Source organism: Echiichthys vipera, assembly GCF_963691815.1.
Source record: "Echiichthys vipera genome assembly, chromosome: 1".
Taxonomy (NCBI): Eukaryota; Metazoa; Chordata; class Actinopteri; order Perciformes; family Trachinidae; genus Echiichthys; species Echiichthys vipera.
In genome coordinates this window covers 24,324,880-24,340,445 of record NC_139826.1, presented here as the reverse complement: position 1 = coordinate 24,340,445, position 15,566 = coordinate 24,324,880, and the positions used below count along the sequence as shown (strand labels likewise).

The 15,566-nt window shown below is 39.7% G+C and overlaps 2 protein-coding genes across 3 annotated transcripts in view; both read right to left on the bottom strand.

Annotated features, from left to right (window-relative positions):
- Window positions 1-2,038: 2,038 nt before the first annotated feature.
- On the bottom strand, window positions 2,039-3,373 carry rassf10b (Ras association domain family member 10b; the record flags this gene model as incomplete). Its single annotated transcript, XM_083933729.1, has 1 exon — window positions 2,039-3,373. The coding sequence occupies one exon, from the start codon at window positions 3,371-3,373 to the stop codon at window positions 2,039-2,041; it is 1,335 nt and encodes a 444-aa protein (XP_083789855.1).
- A 4,594-nt stretch (window positions 3,374-7,967) lies between these two features.
- tead1b (TEA domain family member 1b) overlaps window positions 7,968-15,566 on the bottom strand; it is a 35,074-nt gene continuing 27,475 nt past the window's right edge. For both annotated transcript variants that reach the window (XM_083913625.1, XM_083913626.1), the window contains 4 exons: window positions 14,754-14,927; window positions 12,534-12,674; window positions 12,248-12,400; window positions 7,968-11,118 (listed from right to left, as the gene is read on the bottom strand). In XM_083913625.1, coding sequence (XP_083769751.1) covers window positions 11,005-11,118; window positions 12,248-12,400; window positions 12,534-12,674; window positions 14,754-14,927 — 582 coding nt within the window. In that variant the 3' untranslated portion in view covers window positions 7,968-11,004. The remainder of the gene's footprint in view (window positions 11,119-12,247; window positions 12,401-12,533; window positions 12,675-14,753; window positions 14,928-15,566) is intronic.

The window sequence follows — 15,566 nt, the reverse complement described above, 5'->3', positions numbered from 1 at the left end:
GGACATAAGTGTCACATTTTAGACAGGCATGTGGCGGTTGTGTCTAGATAGTAACCCAAGATTTGCTAAAGTCTCACAAGATAATTAAGCATTAGCCTCAAACGTTAGATATTTAAGATAAGACATTGAATTTGAATGGTAAAGATTAGTTAAGGTGGTCGGGAAGCAGGGCTCGATTTGCAAGTTTTTGCAAACTAGGGTAGTGAGGGACCAGATCATCGGCCGGCCGATATTTGCATTTTTTTGGTGTATCGACATCGGCCGATGCGGGCTGCTGCGTTCGCCGATTATTATTATTATTTACTTTTTCATGTGATCAGATTTAAGACCACGTATGAAAGTGGCCCGGATCTGACTGGAGAAAAAGGACAGATTTTTCTGTCCACACTACTCTGAAAAAATCAGATGTTTCACATGACAGCAAAAAAAAACAAGATTGGGCCACATTTGCTTTTAATAAGAATGTCACCTGATGAGTTTCATATCCCACTGTATAACACGGTACACTGGGAACACTGACTTTACCCCAAATGATCCTCCAATATTCACACATATGAGAGCCACTTGTTAGCTTCAAAATGCGAGTGTGGTATTTACTGACGTATTTTATCTTGTAAAAGAACATGTTAAAATCAGACCTTATTTAAGGCATCTAACCAAAAACTCCTGCAAAAATCACATTGACTTCGAGACGAGAGGACTGGGTAAGTACAAAAATACTAACTCACTTCTGGGTTTTAGGACTCCTGCAGCGCTCTATTGCTAAGCTGGATTTGAAGATTTTGTTTTCACCCCACCAGCACAGCTGTCCCTCACTTGCTAGTGTGTCAAACTTAGGAAATGAAGGGTGAAGTCTTTTTTTTTTTTAGCAGCTGGCAGATAAAATGTGATGGCATGTGCTGCGGTCCCAAAACTCTGAATGACTAATTGGGTTCAGCTGTAAGATGATTTTCTCTTGATATATTCAACAGCAATCATTCTGCATTAAGGCACATAATTGTCAGAGGAATAAAGCTTTCATAGTGTGATTCTATCAGACAGTCTTATCTGTTGGAGGTCATTTATGCTTGAGAGTCTTTCAGGATGTGGAGCAGACCTATTTAAGCTTTGTGTTTTGACTTCAGATATTATTATGGCTTTATGATTCATAGCAAAGGGTTTTTTTTCTGTATCAGTCAGTGTCTGGGTCACAGTGAAAGCTGTGATGTTTTCCACAATCTGCACAATAATCCCTAAGACCTTTGACTTTGTGTTTTGGCTGTGTCGCCCTGCGGTCTCTGAGGTGTGTATCAACATGGCAGAGGTTGTGGAAGTGATCTCCTTTTACCACAGAGGGATTCTGGCATATTTCATGCTTTCATCTCATGCCATCTCAGCCCTGACTTTTAACATTCGCAAGGTTTTAAAGCCCCTGAAAACCGTCACAGGTGTTTTTAGTTAACTAGTTGATTAGACCTCTTCTCAGGACTGTGTGGGTGTGTCTACTGTGATTGATTGACATCTTCCAGAGTCTCCTGTTAGCTTTGTTTCACCTGTTATGGTGGGACAAAGTACACCTTTATCATTCTGGTAGTCAAACATTTTTGACCTCATTATTCGCCATCACATTTTCATCACAGCTCCGCCAACCTTCAACCAAAGCAGAGGTCTAATCAGCCAGAGTAACTAATAACACCTGTGTGGGCTTTCAGGGGCTTTAAATTTCAGCTTTAGGTCATTGCAAAGAGAAAAGAGTAACGAATAAACTTAAGCATCAAAAACAGCATTTATTTCGATGTCAATACAACTCATTAAGACTCATTACCCCTACAAATAAGTAGTAGTAGTAGTACTAACTATAGTAGTAGCAGTTTTGGAAAGATTTTATAAAAAAAAAAAAAGAATGGGTAATTGTGATGCCATAACAATGTACAAAAGCCTGCACCATAAAGTCAGATAAATTCTGTGTATCATACATGTTTACTTGAGAGAAAATAGGATCCCTGAGACTGTAGTTGAAAAATAATAAACAGTAAGATAAGCCCTTCCTGTTAAAATCCTAAACCAGTGACTCCCACACAGGGTGGCTGTCTGAGTCCTGACTGTGCAGAGAACTTAAGCCAGTGTCTGAGTCGTCGTCGTTCACACTGTGAGCTTTGGACAGACCCCTGGCCTGCTCCATCCACTCGCTTTTCCTTTCCAAAGTGCCTGTCATCCCCATCTTATCATCTGTCCCGTGGCTACATCTCCCCTCACTGACTGTCCCTTCCTCTATGTCCAAAGTGTTCACTTTCTCCAGCAAATCCCTCATCTCCTTCTCCCTCGCCCCGCAAATCTCCTGGGTCAACTCTAAATCGCTCCTAATAGCTTCTAAATCCGTGTTCAGGCGCAGGCCGATGTATAAACTCGCATCTAGCTGTGTTTTGATCCTCTCTTCTTCCAAAAGCAGCTGGTTTTCCGACGCTGTGTCTGCCTCGGTGCTGGGGAGGGATGGTGCGCCCTCGCCGCGCTCTGCGTCTTTGCTCTGCAGCTCCTCCGTCCTCCGCAGCATCCAGCGGCGGTTCAGCTCCTCCTGCATGTGCACCGTAAAAATCTCAATAAGGACTTCCTGCTCCCACAGCTCCTCTTGTAGTCTCACCACCTCCTCACACTGCCGGACATACTCTTCAAACTTGGCAAGAGTCTCAGCTGAACACACGTTGTCTCCCTCTCGACTGGAAGCCGCAGCAGCATCCACCAAATAAGTGTCCTGCACATAGTTAACCCCGTGCTTCTTAATTCTGTCAAAATGCACGTTTGCCTCGCACCTCTCGATGTCTGCGTCCAGCTCTGTAATCCTCTGGACCTGCTGTCGTATTGTATGATCCTGAGAAATCACCAGATGGACCAAAGTTTCCATCTTTTCCGCGGAGGACGCGTCTCTCTGCGCCCTCTTTTTATTGATCTTCTCCAACTTTCTGAAAGCTTTCCTGACGACCCGACGCTGTTTCTCAGGTGGGATGCCACCCACCGCAGGCCGTGCGGCCCCTTTGGTAACACACGGGCCGTGTTTGCTGAGCACCACACGCGCCTCTGCGCTCCGGGCTCCGTGGTTCGCCAAAGACGCCTCGCTTTTCACCAACACAAACTTCACATTCCTCTGCTCCTCTCCCCACGCGACCCAAAGCCTCAACATTTTGGTTTTGTTCGGTAAAATCCTCTCGAAGCCTCTCCATTTCTCCACGATACAGTAAGACTGTGAGCATGAAGCTGTGGAGAGGCCGTGCTGTGAGTTCTGCTCCTCCAGAAGCACTTTGATAACATCAGCGCAGGCTGTACGCTTTGACAAGCCGAAGACGAGCTTCTCCTCTCGGCAGACCCACACGGATATCTTACTCTCCTCCGACTCCATCATGAATGGCTTCTAAACCGTATTTCTTATGAAAAGGAATGTTAAGAAATAGTTGGTTTTAATTTAACAGATTTAAATCCGCATGTCTCCAGAATAGCGCAGCCGTGTCCATGCCCCTCTCCTCTGTGCGTGCGCGCTGCGTCCCAGATTCATCTGAGAAGCTGCAGGTTTGGCGGCCCATGTCTCCTTCTGTGCACTTAACTGTGGCCGAGTCAAGGAAACACTTTGGATGCATTTAGGCTGTGCCCTCTCACTAGACTGCCTCTGCTGTGATCACATGACTGCCATCAGCAAAGTGTCAGTAACCAGTTGCTACTTTCTTTGTTGGAGGTGTATGATGGTGATTTGCACCTTGGGGTTTCAAACATCTCGTTAACATGAAAAATATTGTTAAATGGAGCTCTAAGATTTAAGTTTTTTTTTAGGATGAAATGTATTTGACCCTTATATTTGAAGTAATTTTTTTTATTTGATGCAGAGGCATGCTGTAAGTAAGATAGTCTCCCTGGCTGAACATATCTTATTAGTAGTGCTGAATGTTGTCAGCCAGACTGCTGCTTTGATTGGTCTTTCCTGGCCCTATTAGCTTTATAGCATTATATTTTTATTTTTCATCGGCTGCCTTCAGATTTAAGTTTTGGTGAGTTCTAAAGTACGGAGGTGTTACAAAGGGCTTTAGTGGATTAGTTGGTGTGAGAGATAGTCACCAGTTGTTTGCGAAGCTGCTGTCTTTGCTTTAACCAAATTGGAGACTCTTGTAAAAATGACGCAAATGCAACACATATGCACAATCCTCTAAATCTGACATTCACTCTTCACCTACACCATCAGGCCAGGGGCGTAAAGTGACAGGACAGCCCTATCATATCCCCCCCCCTCTACTTCAGGTGCCCTTGCCTGGACCACACTTATGATGCTATCAAGGTGACAATATGTGTCCACAGACATATAAACAGCAAAATACTCAACACCGCCTCTGTGGTAGGCAGGGGCACTGTACAGGGCCTGTTACTGACAGGGGCTCTAAAAATTCGAACATTAGGGAATTTTTTTCAACTTTAAATGATTCACCTATTATCAATTTTGGAATATATTTTGTAAAATGTACTAATAATAATGGTTTGCTCCATTTTTTTTTCTCCCCCGAAGAAAAGGATTATAGAGAGCCTCTGTATGAATTGGTTTAATTCTGTCCAGGGGCCCGTTTCACAAAGCAGGTTTAGTGAAAACTCTGAGTCTGTTAACCCTGAAATGAGGGAAACTCTGAGTTTTCCGTTTCACAAAGGGAGGTAACTCAAACCAGAGAAAGAGGGGTAACTAGCCTGTTTCACAAACAGAGGTAACTTAAACTCTCGGTCAGTTACCATGGTAACATGCTCTCTGAACCTAACCTGGTCGGGACCAGGTTTTTCTCAGCAAACCTCGAGTTTCTCTCTGTCTCCGCCCTCTTTCAGCCACACACGGTGTTTGATTTCCTCATTCATTCAGTCAGCGGGCGAGTTTTGGCGTAGTATAGTTCTGTCTGTTTTTTCAGAAAATCACTGCAAAAATCATTCAGTAGACCTACATTAGAAGTTATATTAAGTGGTGACTATTTCACTACCATGGCATGTCCTTTTGATAACGATCCCGTGGATGAAGGTGCAGCATTACTGCGCAGAGAATTAAATATTCGTCGGGAGATGATTATAAGACCGCGCATAGACGTAGTTGTTGTGCCGTATTCAGCACCCAAGCCGTGAAATGCACCCCCTCGCATTATAGGTGATATTCTGGATCAGAAGGCTGTTGTTTCCACCTATAGGAGTAGTTTATTTTATTTTCTATTTTAAAGAGTTTAAAGTCACAAACTTGGCTAATAGCGAACACAAACCAACACCTTTTTGTATGTTCTGTGGAAATATACTGCAGCCATAATTACAAAATGAATTAAATGGATCTTTTGAGCAAGTTGAATGTATTTGACTTAGCGTTTCCTAAATATAATCCCAGCTTTTCTTGCAATTCATAGGTTCAAAAGTGTGTGCTTTTAATGTGGTTACCTTTATATAAACTACCCCTATAGGTGGAAACAACAGCCTTCTGATCCAGAATATCACCTATAATGCGAGGGGGTGCATTTCACGGCAGGGGTGCTGAATATGGCACAACACCGTTTCATGTCACAGTCCATCATTTACATACACAGCCTCATCCGTCCTTACATTTCCAACATTAACAACCAAAGTCATCCTCTCACATCCCAGCAGATATTGTGTGTTGCGCTGCGTTTTTTGCAAATGGGAGTTTTTTATACAACATATAAAACAGCCACTTACGGTAATATTTACATTACAATGTAAAACATGCTCAAAATGAGGCTTCACCATGAGACTGTGCTGAGGTTTTACCTGTTTGAACAATGTTTTTATGTTTCATCTTAAGCTGCTGCCAAGTGCACTTCTGCCCCGCGGGGTTGCACCTAAATGAAATAAATTAATAGACTACCACTCAAGCAGTTTCCCCTGTGATATTATTGTGATTGCAAAGGACTACATTTAAACGTACACACTGACCCGAGCAGCAATGTTCTCCCGCGCCGTTTCCCTCTCTTTTGCTGCTGCAGCGGTGTTACACTTTCGGCGAAAAACATGCTCAAACTCACCGCATGAGCGCATTAATATTTCCAATTCCAGTTGGGTGAAAAACATAGCCCTCCCCTTCCCCATTGCCATGGTGACTCGTCGAATCAGGGCTCCATTGATGCTGTCTTTTTTTACTTGTGGTGCACGCGCTTAACTCCGGGTCAAACTACCCTGAGTTGATCAAACTAACTCAAATCAGCTGTCCTGGAACCGAAAACTCAGAGTTTGTTGAACCTGCTTTGTGAAACGGACCCCTGGAAGCTGACGAGGAACGACACTTACTGTCAGTAAGTGAGAAGTGCCAGCGCACTTTCCAAAAGTTAAATCAGGTTTTCAAAAACAAAAAGCAAGGCAAGAAAAAGAGAAATGAGAGGGCAACTTTGTCACCCAATTTTCCTCAAAGAAAGGCAGGTGAATGGGGGGAAGTTAACTTTCTAGCTTAGTGTTTTGTCAACATTTGGCCATTCTTTAACTATCTATATTTTTTTGTAATTCTATATGTAGAAAGTATACTGACTATTTAGCAGACATAAAAACTACAGATATTCATGCTCAATCAGTTGTCCGTGGCTGTTGCCAGGCCAAATTTATGCAGCTTCCAGCTCAGCACCCGTTGCAATGAGCCAGCCCAAATCCCACACGAAGATGGAGGTGAACACCGAGCAGTATTGTGTTGAAAAATCAGTTTGTCATTAGGCTACTAAAGGGGTATTTTTGTAAGGGTTTGTCTGCTGTAAGTAGCCTATCCCTGATTATGGCTATGTCTTGGGTGGGAGTTACTTTTTTAATATTATGAAAAATTAGTAGCTAAACCTTCAAATGATAACAATTCAAACAATGGAATTATTAAACTAAAACGGCATATGGTCTGTTTTTAATACTGTGCAGTTTTAAGCATTAAGAAACTGGGTCAGTACTCTGCAGGGTTAATGCTGTTTATATTTTTCTTTTGTGTAGTTTGCATTTCTTTTAAAATTGTAGCCAGCAAGTTTATATTTAAAATGTACCCTGTACAGAGCCAGGGACCTCTTTGGGTGACGCAGTTTTGTCAGAGTGTGGAAGCTGAGGAAAAGGCAAAAGACGGTCCTAGCAGTAACAATGTACATGAAGAGGATGGAGAAACTATGAGAAAGACAGAAAGAGAAATACAAAGTCAGGGTGTAGAAAACTAGCTTAATCTCATCTTTAAAATCAAATTAAGACTGAAAAAGATGGCCCTTTACATATTTCTTATAGGGTATTACTATTGTATCAATAACTAAATCCTAATGTGAGCAGAATACTACATACATGCCTACACAGCATTGTAGTTTTTCAACAACTCAGTCAATAAAAAAGACAATGTTTTTGCAACCTTCTATGTTTCAGAAGAGTTGATCTGGAAGTGTGGTTAGTTATTTATTTTAGTTGGCATGCTGATTGTGGAAGGCCCAATGTGATAAGTTTCCATGAGGCCCGAAATTCCTGACGCCATCCCTGGGTGAGAGTAGGATGGCTAACACAATGAATGATGGCACAAATGAATGACCTCTTATTTGTTAGTATTTCTTCTCTCAACTATTTTTGCTTTCAGGAAAATATTTTAAGGTGCCAAAGGTTTGCTTTAAAAAGCTTTATGTGACTGCACTTTAATTACACAATATATAATATTTACTGTTGCCTGGTCACAATGTATATAATTAAACAATGTCTCCCCCTGGTGATGGTTTCTGTTACAACAGTAGTGCACATTAAAATATGTTGTCTTTCATGTGAAACACGGACAGTTAAATATAAAACAAGTGACAGGCTCCATCTACTGTTGATGTGAGGTTTATGCAGTTATGGAGTTAAATGGCGCCTCAGTCCACACAGAATCATGTAACACTGCTTTCTGAATGAATACTCAAATTATGGTTCTGGTTGCATAAGCACCATGCTGACGCTAACTGTTTGACTGAAGTGACAACAAAACAAGCCAATATATTTTCAGATTTATTTAACTTCAATATCGCATACATACAAAGTATCTAGAAAGCTACAAAATATCTACTATTATCAAGAAGGCATCATAATGTTACGGAGCAAAGACAAGACCATATGCAGAACACAGAAACATAGCAGAGCTTCTTTTCTCTCCTTTGCTCCAACACTTTACTGTCATGGATACGAAAAGATATCACATCTGTACCAAGAAAAGCTAATATATATAATTTTGTACAAAGCACCTTTTTACAAAAAACAAGTCTGCACACAAAACCCAAATGTGTGTATGACAACTATGTGAGCTATGTGAAAAATCACTTTAAAGCCATCATCTGAAAATGGTCATAAAACAAAGGTACCAGTACCTACTCTTTCGACAGAATTACAAATAACAAGAGCCAAACTGCTGATATGTTTGTAGCATGATTCCTCGGGTTTGCTGATTTTTATTTTATTTTTATTTTTTTTAATGTGTCCATTTTCTATTCAAATGGTCCACCAGACATTCGTGCCATCGAAGGCATCAGTCCTGCTGTTTTAGTGTTGAAACGACATGTCAAAATGTACCAGCAGTGCAGCAGCAACATCATTACCATCTTATTGGGCTTGCAATATACGATGTCATCACAAAACCAAGTACAACTGTATACAAGTACAATAATAAAACATCTCACTAAGTAATCATTAAATGTGAACAGATACACAGGGTAAACATAAGAAAAAAAACTCCACATTGTCCACAGGACTGTGGCAAAAATACTGAATGATTGATTTATCTGTATCCACCAGAGACATTGTCTGCAATTATTTAGAACTTCTTCCATTAAAATACTTTAGATGATTATAATGTTTTTGTAAAACAGTAAATGTCTGAGTAGCTATGGTCCTCAGGGTGAAAAGTATTAACCTCTACGGCCTCGTCCACACTAGCAGTTATGAAAAATGAGTTTTTGAAACAGCGTCTCAAACGGGTTTTGGAAACAACCACATTACAAGTTATTTTAGAATTAGTAGTGTAGAACTACTATTAAATAATCTTTCACGTTTTCATTCCCTCAACATCCCAGTTATGTCTGCATCAAAGGTAACATGTTTTCTGTGGTTTTCACATCGTGCAAGCACGTTGTCACAGGAGAGGAAACCATAATGTTTCCAATAAAAACAAAAACACTTGAACCTGCAAGTGTGCACGATGCAAACAGCTGCGGTGTTCACACAAGTTGACATCCTGCTTGCAGTCAGCGGCTGTACGTTATCAGTAGGTCTTTCAGTCTATGACCTTATGCAAAGAAATCTTCAAATGAATCTGTGAAATCAATTTACAATGTGATAAAATGAATGTATTAATTATTTATTTGTTTAACCGGTAACTAGCTTTTCTCCTGCTGTCATTACAATCCTTTAAAAAGGCAATGTGGTGATTGGTTTCACTTATGTCTCATTTTTGGTCTAGCAACATTTACATTTTAATTTCTGTTTGATCTTTTTGAAGCTGGAAATTTCAAACCAAAGGCACTTCCTTGCTACCATGCAGGACAGTACAAAAGACTGACTGTATCTCTGTATTTTTGGTCTTTTATGACAGGAAAGGCAGTCAGTCTGTGCTTATAGTACACTCTTACAAAAAAGGTGGATATTTTAGGAACACATTACAGCGTTGGATAGAAACAAAATGTGTTATTGTAGATGTTTGCAATTTAATTTAACATAAGTGTTCTGCCTTTTAACAACAAACTGTATTTCTAGGAGTGTACCAATTATACGAAACATAATTTCTCAGATGTGAAGATGTACCAAGTAATAAAGAGGTGAGTTATTTTTGCCTGTCTGATCCACACAACTGATTTTAGACTTAAAACAAAGCAAAGGGTAATATTAAAGTGTATTCTAAGGCACTGTACATCTACACTTTGGCAGATAGTATTGTGAATTTCTTACACACATAAAGAGATCACAGTTTAAGTGGCATCTTTTGGAGTTCTCACAGCTATAACATGTTTAAGGCTCGGGATTAGCGTAGGCCACAGAAACATGTGAACATAGTGTGAACGTGAAGGCAGCAGCACACTGGGGAACAATATTCTGTCTTTCAGGGCTCGAGGCCTGCTGTCTACACATGATTTATAGTGTTATGATTGTTTAAAGTGTTGTCCTAAAACCACAGATCTAACAGAAAAAAGTAAGCATCACTAAGGCAAGTCCAGAAAGGAGAACAAAGTGCTTTTGGACAAGATGAGAGTCCAGTTTGAGTCATTTTCACAGCACTTTTATCTGTCCTAAACCTAAAAATTCTCCTATCAGTTGTCACTGAGAAAAGACTTGAAGCAGCACAGAAATGCTTAGCAGGTAGTACGACTTCTACATGTATGGAGCAGATGCAGGCAAAATATTTGTTTTGTAGTGTTTTCACAGTGCATTCATTGTGTTGTTAGTGTCCAAGACTTGGAGTGCTTCAACAGGTATAAATATACTACTAAAAGCTGAGTTTTCTTTAAAGAAATAGCAGTAATTTTGCAATATTCATAACTACTTTCTTCCAACTGTTTGTAGTTTTGTGTTAAGTTTAGTTTCTTTGGAAAATCTATTTGCTGTGGATGCATGTCTGTATATGTACAGTATATACGCTCACAAATTATGAAATACAGACGTATGGAAACACACTCAAACATATTACACAGACCACATCAGGCCTCTAAAAGAAAAGGCCAGCATCCTTTTTTTCTTAGTCTAAATAACAAAGCAGAAGACAACACATATTTCCATTTACCAAATTAATCTAGGAAATTCTTTTAAAAAACGGCCACATTTATACCCAACAGAGACCAATTCAACATACTTTAAACGAGAACTCTCGTATTTAAACATAAAACAACTGTACCGCAATTCACAGCTGCAGTCAAATAACAAACACTTTAAAACAAATTCATGACAACTGACTTCACCCGATACCATGACCAGAAAGCATTGTAGGTGAGACTTTCAGGTAGAGGCACTGCCACTTGTCTTGAGGTTAAATCCATTAAAAGAAGAGAAGCTCAGAGCCTCTCATTCCTTTACCAGTCTGTAGATATGATGCTGGGCGCCGTGCTCACTGTTTGAAACTTCAAACACACACGCCATACATAGCAGTGTTTCCTGGGTGTCCCTATTCGTCACCACCTGCAAGAGAAGTCAGTAGAAGTATTGACGGAGTTTCCATATTTTCCAAAACGGCAAACACAAGTAGAGAATCAAAAGCTCAGAGTCCTGTTTCGCGATAACAACAGCTCTAAAGTTTACAGTGTTTTTTTTTCCTCCCCTCCTTCAAACAGTAATTTTTTAGCCTGGTCCCAAATAGCTAGTTATTAGCAAATGATACGTTTACTCTAGCATTTCTAAGGACCACAACTATGTCAGGGTATCAGGTGTACTGCTCATGACTCAAAGAAGCGCAGTGTGATAAGCAGTTCATGAGAAAGCTGCAAGCAGTTATACCAGAGGCCTAGCAGTCGGCTCTTTCCAAACAGGGACAGTTTTAAATGGTACTGCAGCACTAGTTAACAAAAACAACAAAACTTTACTTAAATGTGTCATTTTAAGTTCCTCCTACAGGCAGTTTTTCAAGCCTTTATTACATAGGACAAACGAAATGTGGTGTGAGAGAGAGGGGGGTGGGGGGGGCATTCAGCAAAGGGCCGCAAGTCGGAGTTGAATCCTCTGCCTTTACATGGGCCAACTACTCTAACCACTCAGCCACCGGCCATCCCCCTCCTGCAGATTTTAGAGCCTTTTCAGGTCTCTTAGCCTTGTACAGACAGACAGGAGGCGTTCAATCTATGATCATTTCTAACATGATGCTTTTGGGAAATCTATGATGAATATAGATCCTATGAACCTGTTCAAGCTGAAGATGCTTTTGTGCCCTGGTTGCGATTTTGCGTGCACACCTCCACGCAAAGATCTTTGCCTGTCCTTTTTATTTATTTTTTGCTCTCAGCAGTGCTGAATGACACTTTAAGGCCTCATGTGATGGCTAATAACAGGGGTTCCTGCCCCCTCTTATCCTCACTTTCCCCCTGCAGATAATGAGGCTCCTCACACTGTGTTTCATCCCCTGTGGAATGAGAGCAATGTAAGACCAGCGAGAGGAACTCATCTCAAGGCCCAGTGAAACCCCCCACCCCTCTCCTTTTTTCTTTTTTTTTATAAAGCCAGCTGGAGCCATCAACACACCCTGACAGCAAAGAGAAGAAGAAGAATGAGAGTCCTGGAGAGGGATCTTGCCCACTCAGGTCATTGTGGTGATTACCAATAAGATAGTGAAGTTCTCCAGCACGCTGTTCATCATATATTTCTCTGGCAGATGTTTTAGTTTATGGATGAAGTTGATCATGTATTCACACATGGGAGACCGGCTTATTCGGTAGACAAAACGTCCATTCTCAAACCTCGCATATTCAGTCTAAGGAAGAGAAAAGGTGAATCAATTAAAGTAGTATATAACTTAAATAAACATAGGTACACTGTAGATACTCATAGTAATTCACATCTTTTAGCCGTTCTGAGTCACAGGATGAAATTATTTAAGTTCATACCTCAACTTTCTCGACCACCTGCTTTCCAAACGAGCAGACCTTTGTTGAACACGTAATGGTCATGTTCTCCGAGCTCTCATACTGACTCGTGACTCCGTAAAAAGATCCGGTATCATCTTGAATGTTGCAGTTCAAGTCAGCCTAGGAGCCAGAGAAAAGGGAAAAACATTCAGTGGCAATTAAAAATTGTATCTAAATGTGTAGTGACAAATATTCTTTCCATTTCATACAAGAAAAGTAAGCAAGACTTTGTACAGTAGAATAGGCGATGAACACTTCTTCTACAGATAAACCAATTAAGTAATTAAGTTTTTCTACAGCATCCTTTGTCAGGTATTTCATATAACAAGTGGCAACAAGCCTGTGTGTATAGACAAACAATTCAAACCAAATTATCATCAAAAGGATCACAAATACAAATATCTTGAGGCCCCATCATGTAAATCAATCATCTGTGATTTATCCAGTATAAATGTTAACTAACAAAATCTTACCAATAGTATTGTTTACACGTAAAATATATCGGATATTGATCCCTTGGAAAAGTTAACTCATCAGCGCTCTCTGGTGGACAGTCTATACCATTGAGACAATGTTTCTATATTACTTTAAAACGAGTTTGGCATTTTTGGTTCTGAAACGTCTTGTTATTAATATCTGCAATAAGCCAAACATAAGCTAATATACCAGCCTGGCCGATTTGTTTTTCTACATACTAATTGTAAGGTTTCAATCATGTGTTCACACTGGAAAAGTGACAAAATAAAGTATATTAAGAGTCTTCAAAACTGCTAGCTTTGAAAAGGGGCCATTGATGCACAGTATTCTCCAAAAATGCAATGCACAAAAAAATCGAGGAGTTGCTCACACCTAAATAAATAAAAGCTAATAGTCGAGGAAGGAATACTTCAGAAAATGAAAAAAAAAAAAAAAGAGTCTTTGTAGCTTTTTTATCACTTGGGGGCAGTAGAAGTTGATATGGTGTTGGGCTGAGTTCCAAATCTCATACTTTTTATTTTTATTTTTAGTATGTACCGCAGTTGCCCTAATACGGTACATACTGTGCACGCAGTGTGCACACTATTGGGACATACTACATTTTCACAACACTGCTCCTTGAACTTTGACCCCCTGGCTCATACTGCGCATACTGCATTTGACATACTAGGAATTGGGACATACCAACTATTTTTCTGGCATACTAAATAGTTTGATAGTATTGATATAGGAATGCAGGGCTTGTATTGGAAAACAATCGCTTATTTACACATCAAGTAGTTACAGAGCAACATTATCATTCATTTTGAGTCGTGATTCAAGACATTTGATGATAGTTATCCAATATTTACTCAATTTTAGCTCTGTTTTAGGTCTGAATTCTCAAATACTAATTGGAAATATTGTATGAAACTGAGATATCAGAAGTCAGAATCTGGTTTAAATATCTAAAAATATCAATCTTCTTTATCGAGAGCTGCTGAGATTAAGCATATACTGTTCATCACATATCAAATGAGAAGATCTTGGCCACATCTAAATTAGCATGTTAATGTGTCCATATTGAAAATTAGATTATAAAGAGGATTAAATGAAGTTGCGTTAAAAGACTGATTTTCAAGGTTGAACTGGTCTGCTCCAAAAGTGCAGCCTTTCTATGCTCTGAACATCCTGTTCATTATGGATACAAAAAGATGAGACATCCTCCTACAATATTCTCCTCCTTTATTAAGCAAAGCAGTTATACATTCATTATTGTGCAGATTCTGTCTTTCATTTGAAATTTAGATTGGTCGGTCACTTCAAAAGGAATTTGAGGGGACTTGGTCCAAGTGCATACGGCCCTACTTTGTTGGCTGCCGCTAGTTAGCATTTTGCATCAGGGAGGAAATACATGCAATGTAACAGCCATTAGGAGTGCAACCAGGTCACTCCATTGTTTGTAGATATTACATTGAATTAGTGAGTGCTTTGATCAAAAGCTCTCCTGCTATGCACGTCCAAATATAGCAGAGTGCATTCTGTAAACATTAAGAGAGCAATCTTCTCGGTGAAGACTGATTACACCCAATCACTAAAGACAACCTGAGCAGACTGTTACTGAGTCTGACATCAAACATTTCACAATGATATTAATACTAACATGCAGGAAACACAATCCAGCTGCAACATTGCCATTTTATATGATACTTAGCAGTCTTGTGGCTGAAGAATAATACTCACCCAGAATTTTATAAGGAAGAAGGAGTTCTGTGGGCCTTTTCCATACAACTCCTTCAGTCCTCCTTTCTTTTCTGGGAATTTGTCATAAATCTGACGAATGTCCACCGACTCCAGCAGGGCATCACTGTAGGAATGATTTGTCTGTCCGATATGTACAAATAGGTGCTTGTTGTACTGAAAAAGTAAATAAATGGTATTAGAAACATACTTGCTCTATTTCAGGTTGTATCAAAAATGATCTATAACGCATCGATATCCAGAGAGGTTTACTGAAATACAAAAAAGCTGACAAATAACCACCATAATAAACAAGTAGTAACTAGAATTAGATTGGTTACCGTCTACCCTCCTGATGATAACCCTATGCAGCATTTCTTTTTATTTGGCTGTCTGAATGGTTTTATGATGTACAAATTAGGAAGCATCATTTTGCTCCGCTAAAGCCAAAAACAAACTGATCCCCTCATTTGTATTAAACCAATGCCAGACTGCTTTCACTCAAATGCTATAAGCTTATAAGCTCTGACTTTATTACGGAAAAGAAAACTGTGAAACCACAAATCTCCGTATATCTGACCAAGATATACTGTATTTATCTCTGTATTAAATTAGGCAAAACCATAAAATAAAAACCAGTAAAATCATTATTTTCTCAAAAGCTAATGGTAGATGAGCATGATTCAGTCTTCACTCACATGAAAAGCAATATTTCTACATCAAAGGCAGCTGCAATCAACCCAAATTGATAATATGGAATGAAACGTGAGTGCTTAGTTTGCAAGAAAATTTACGTTTGCTCTATTACTTCAACTT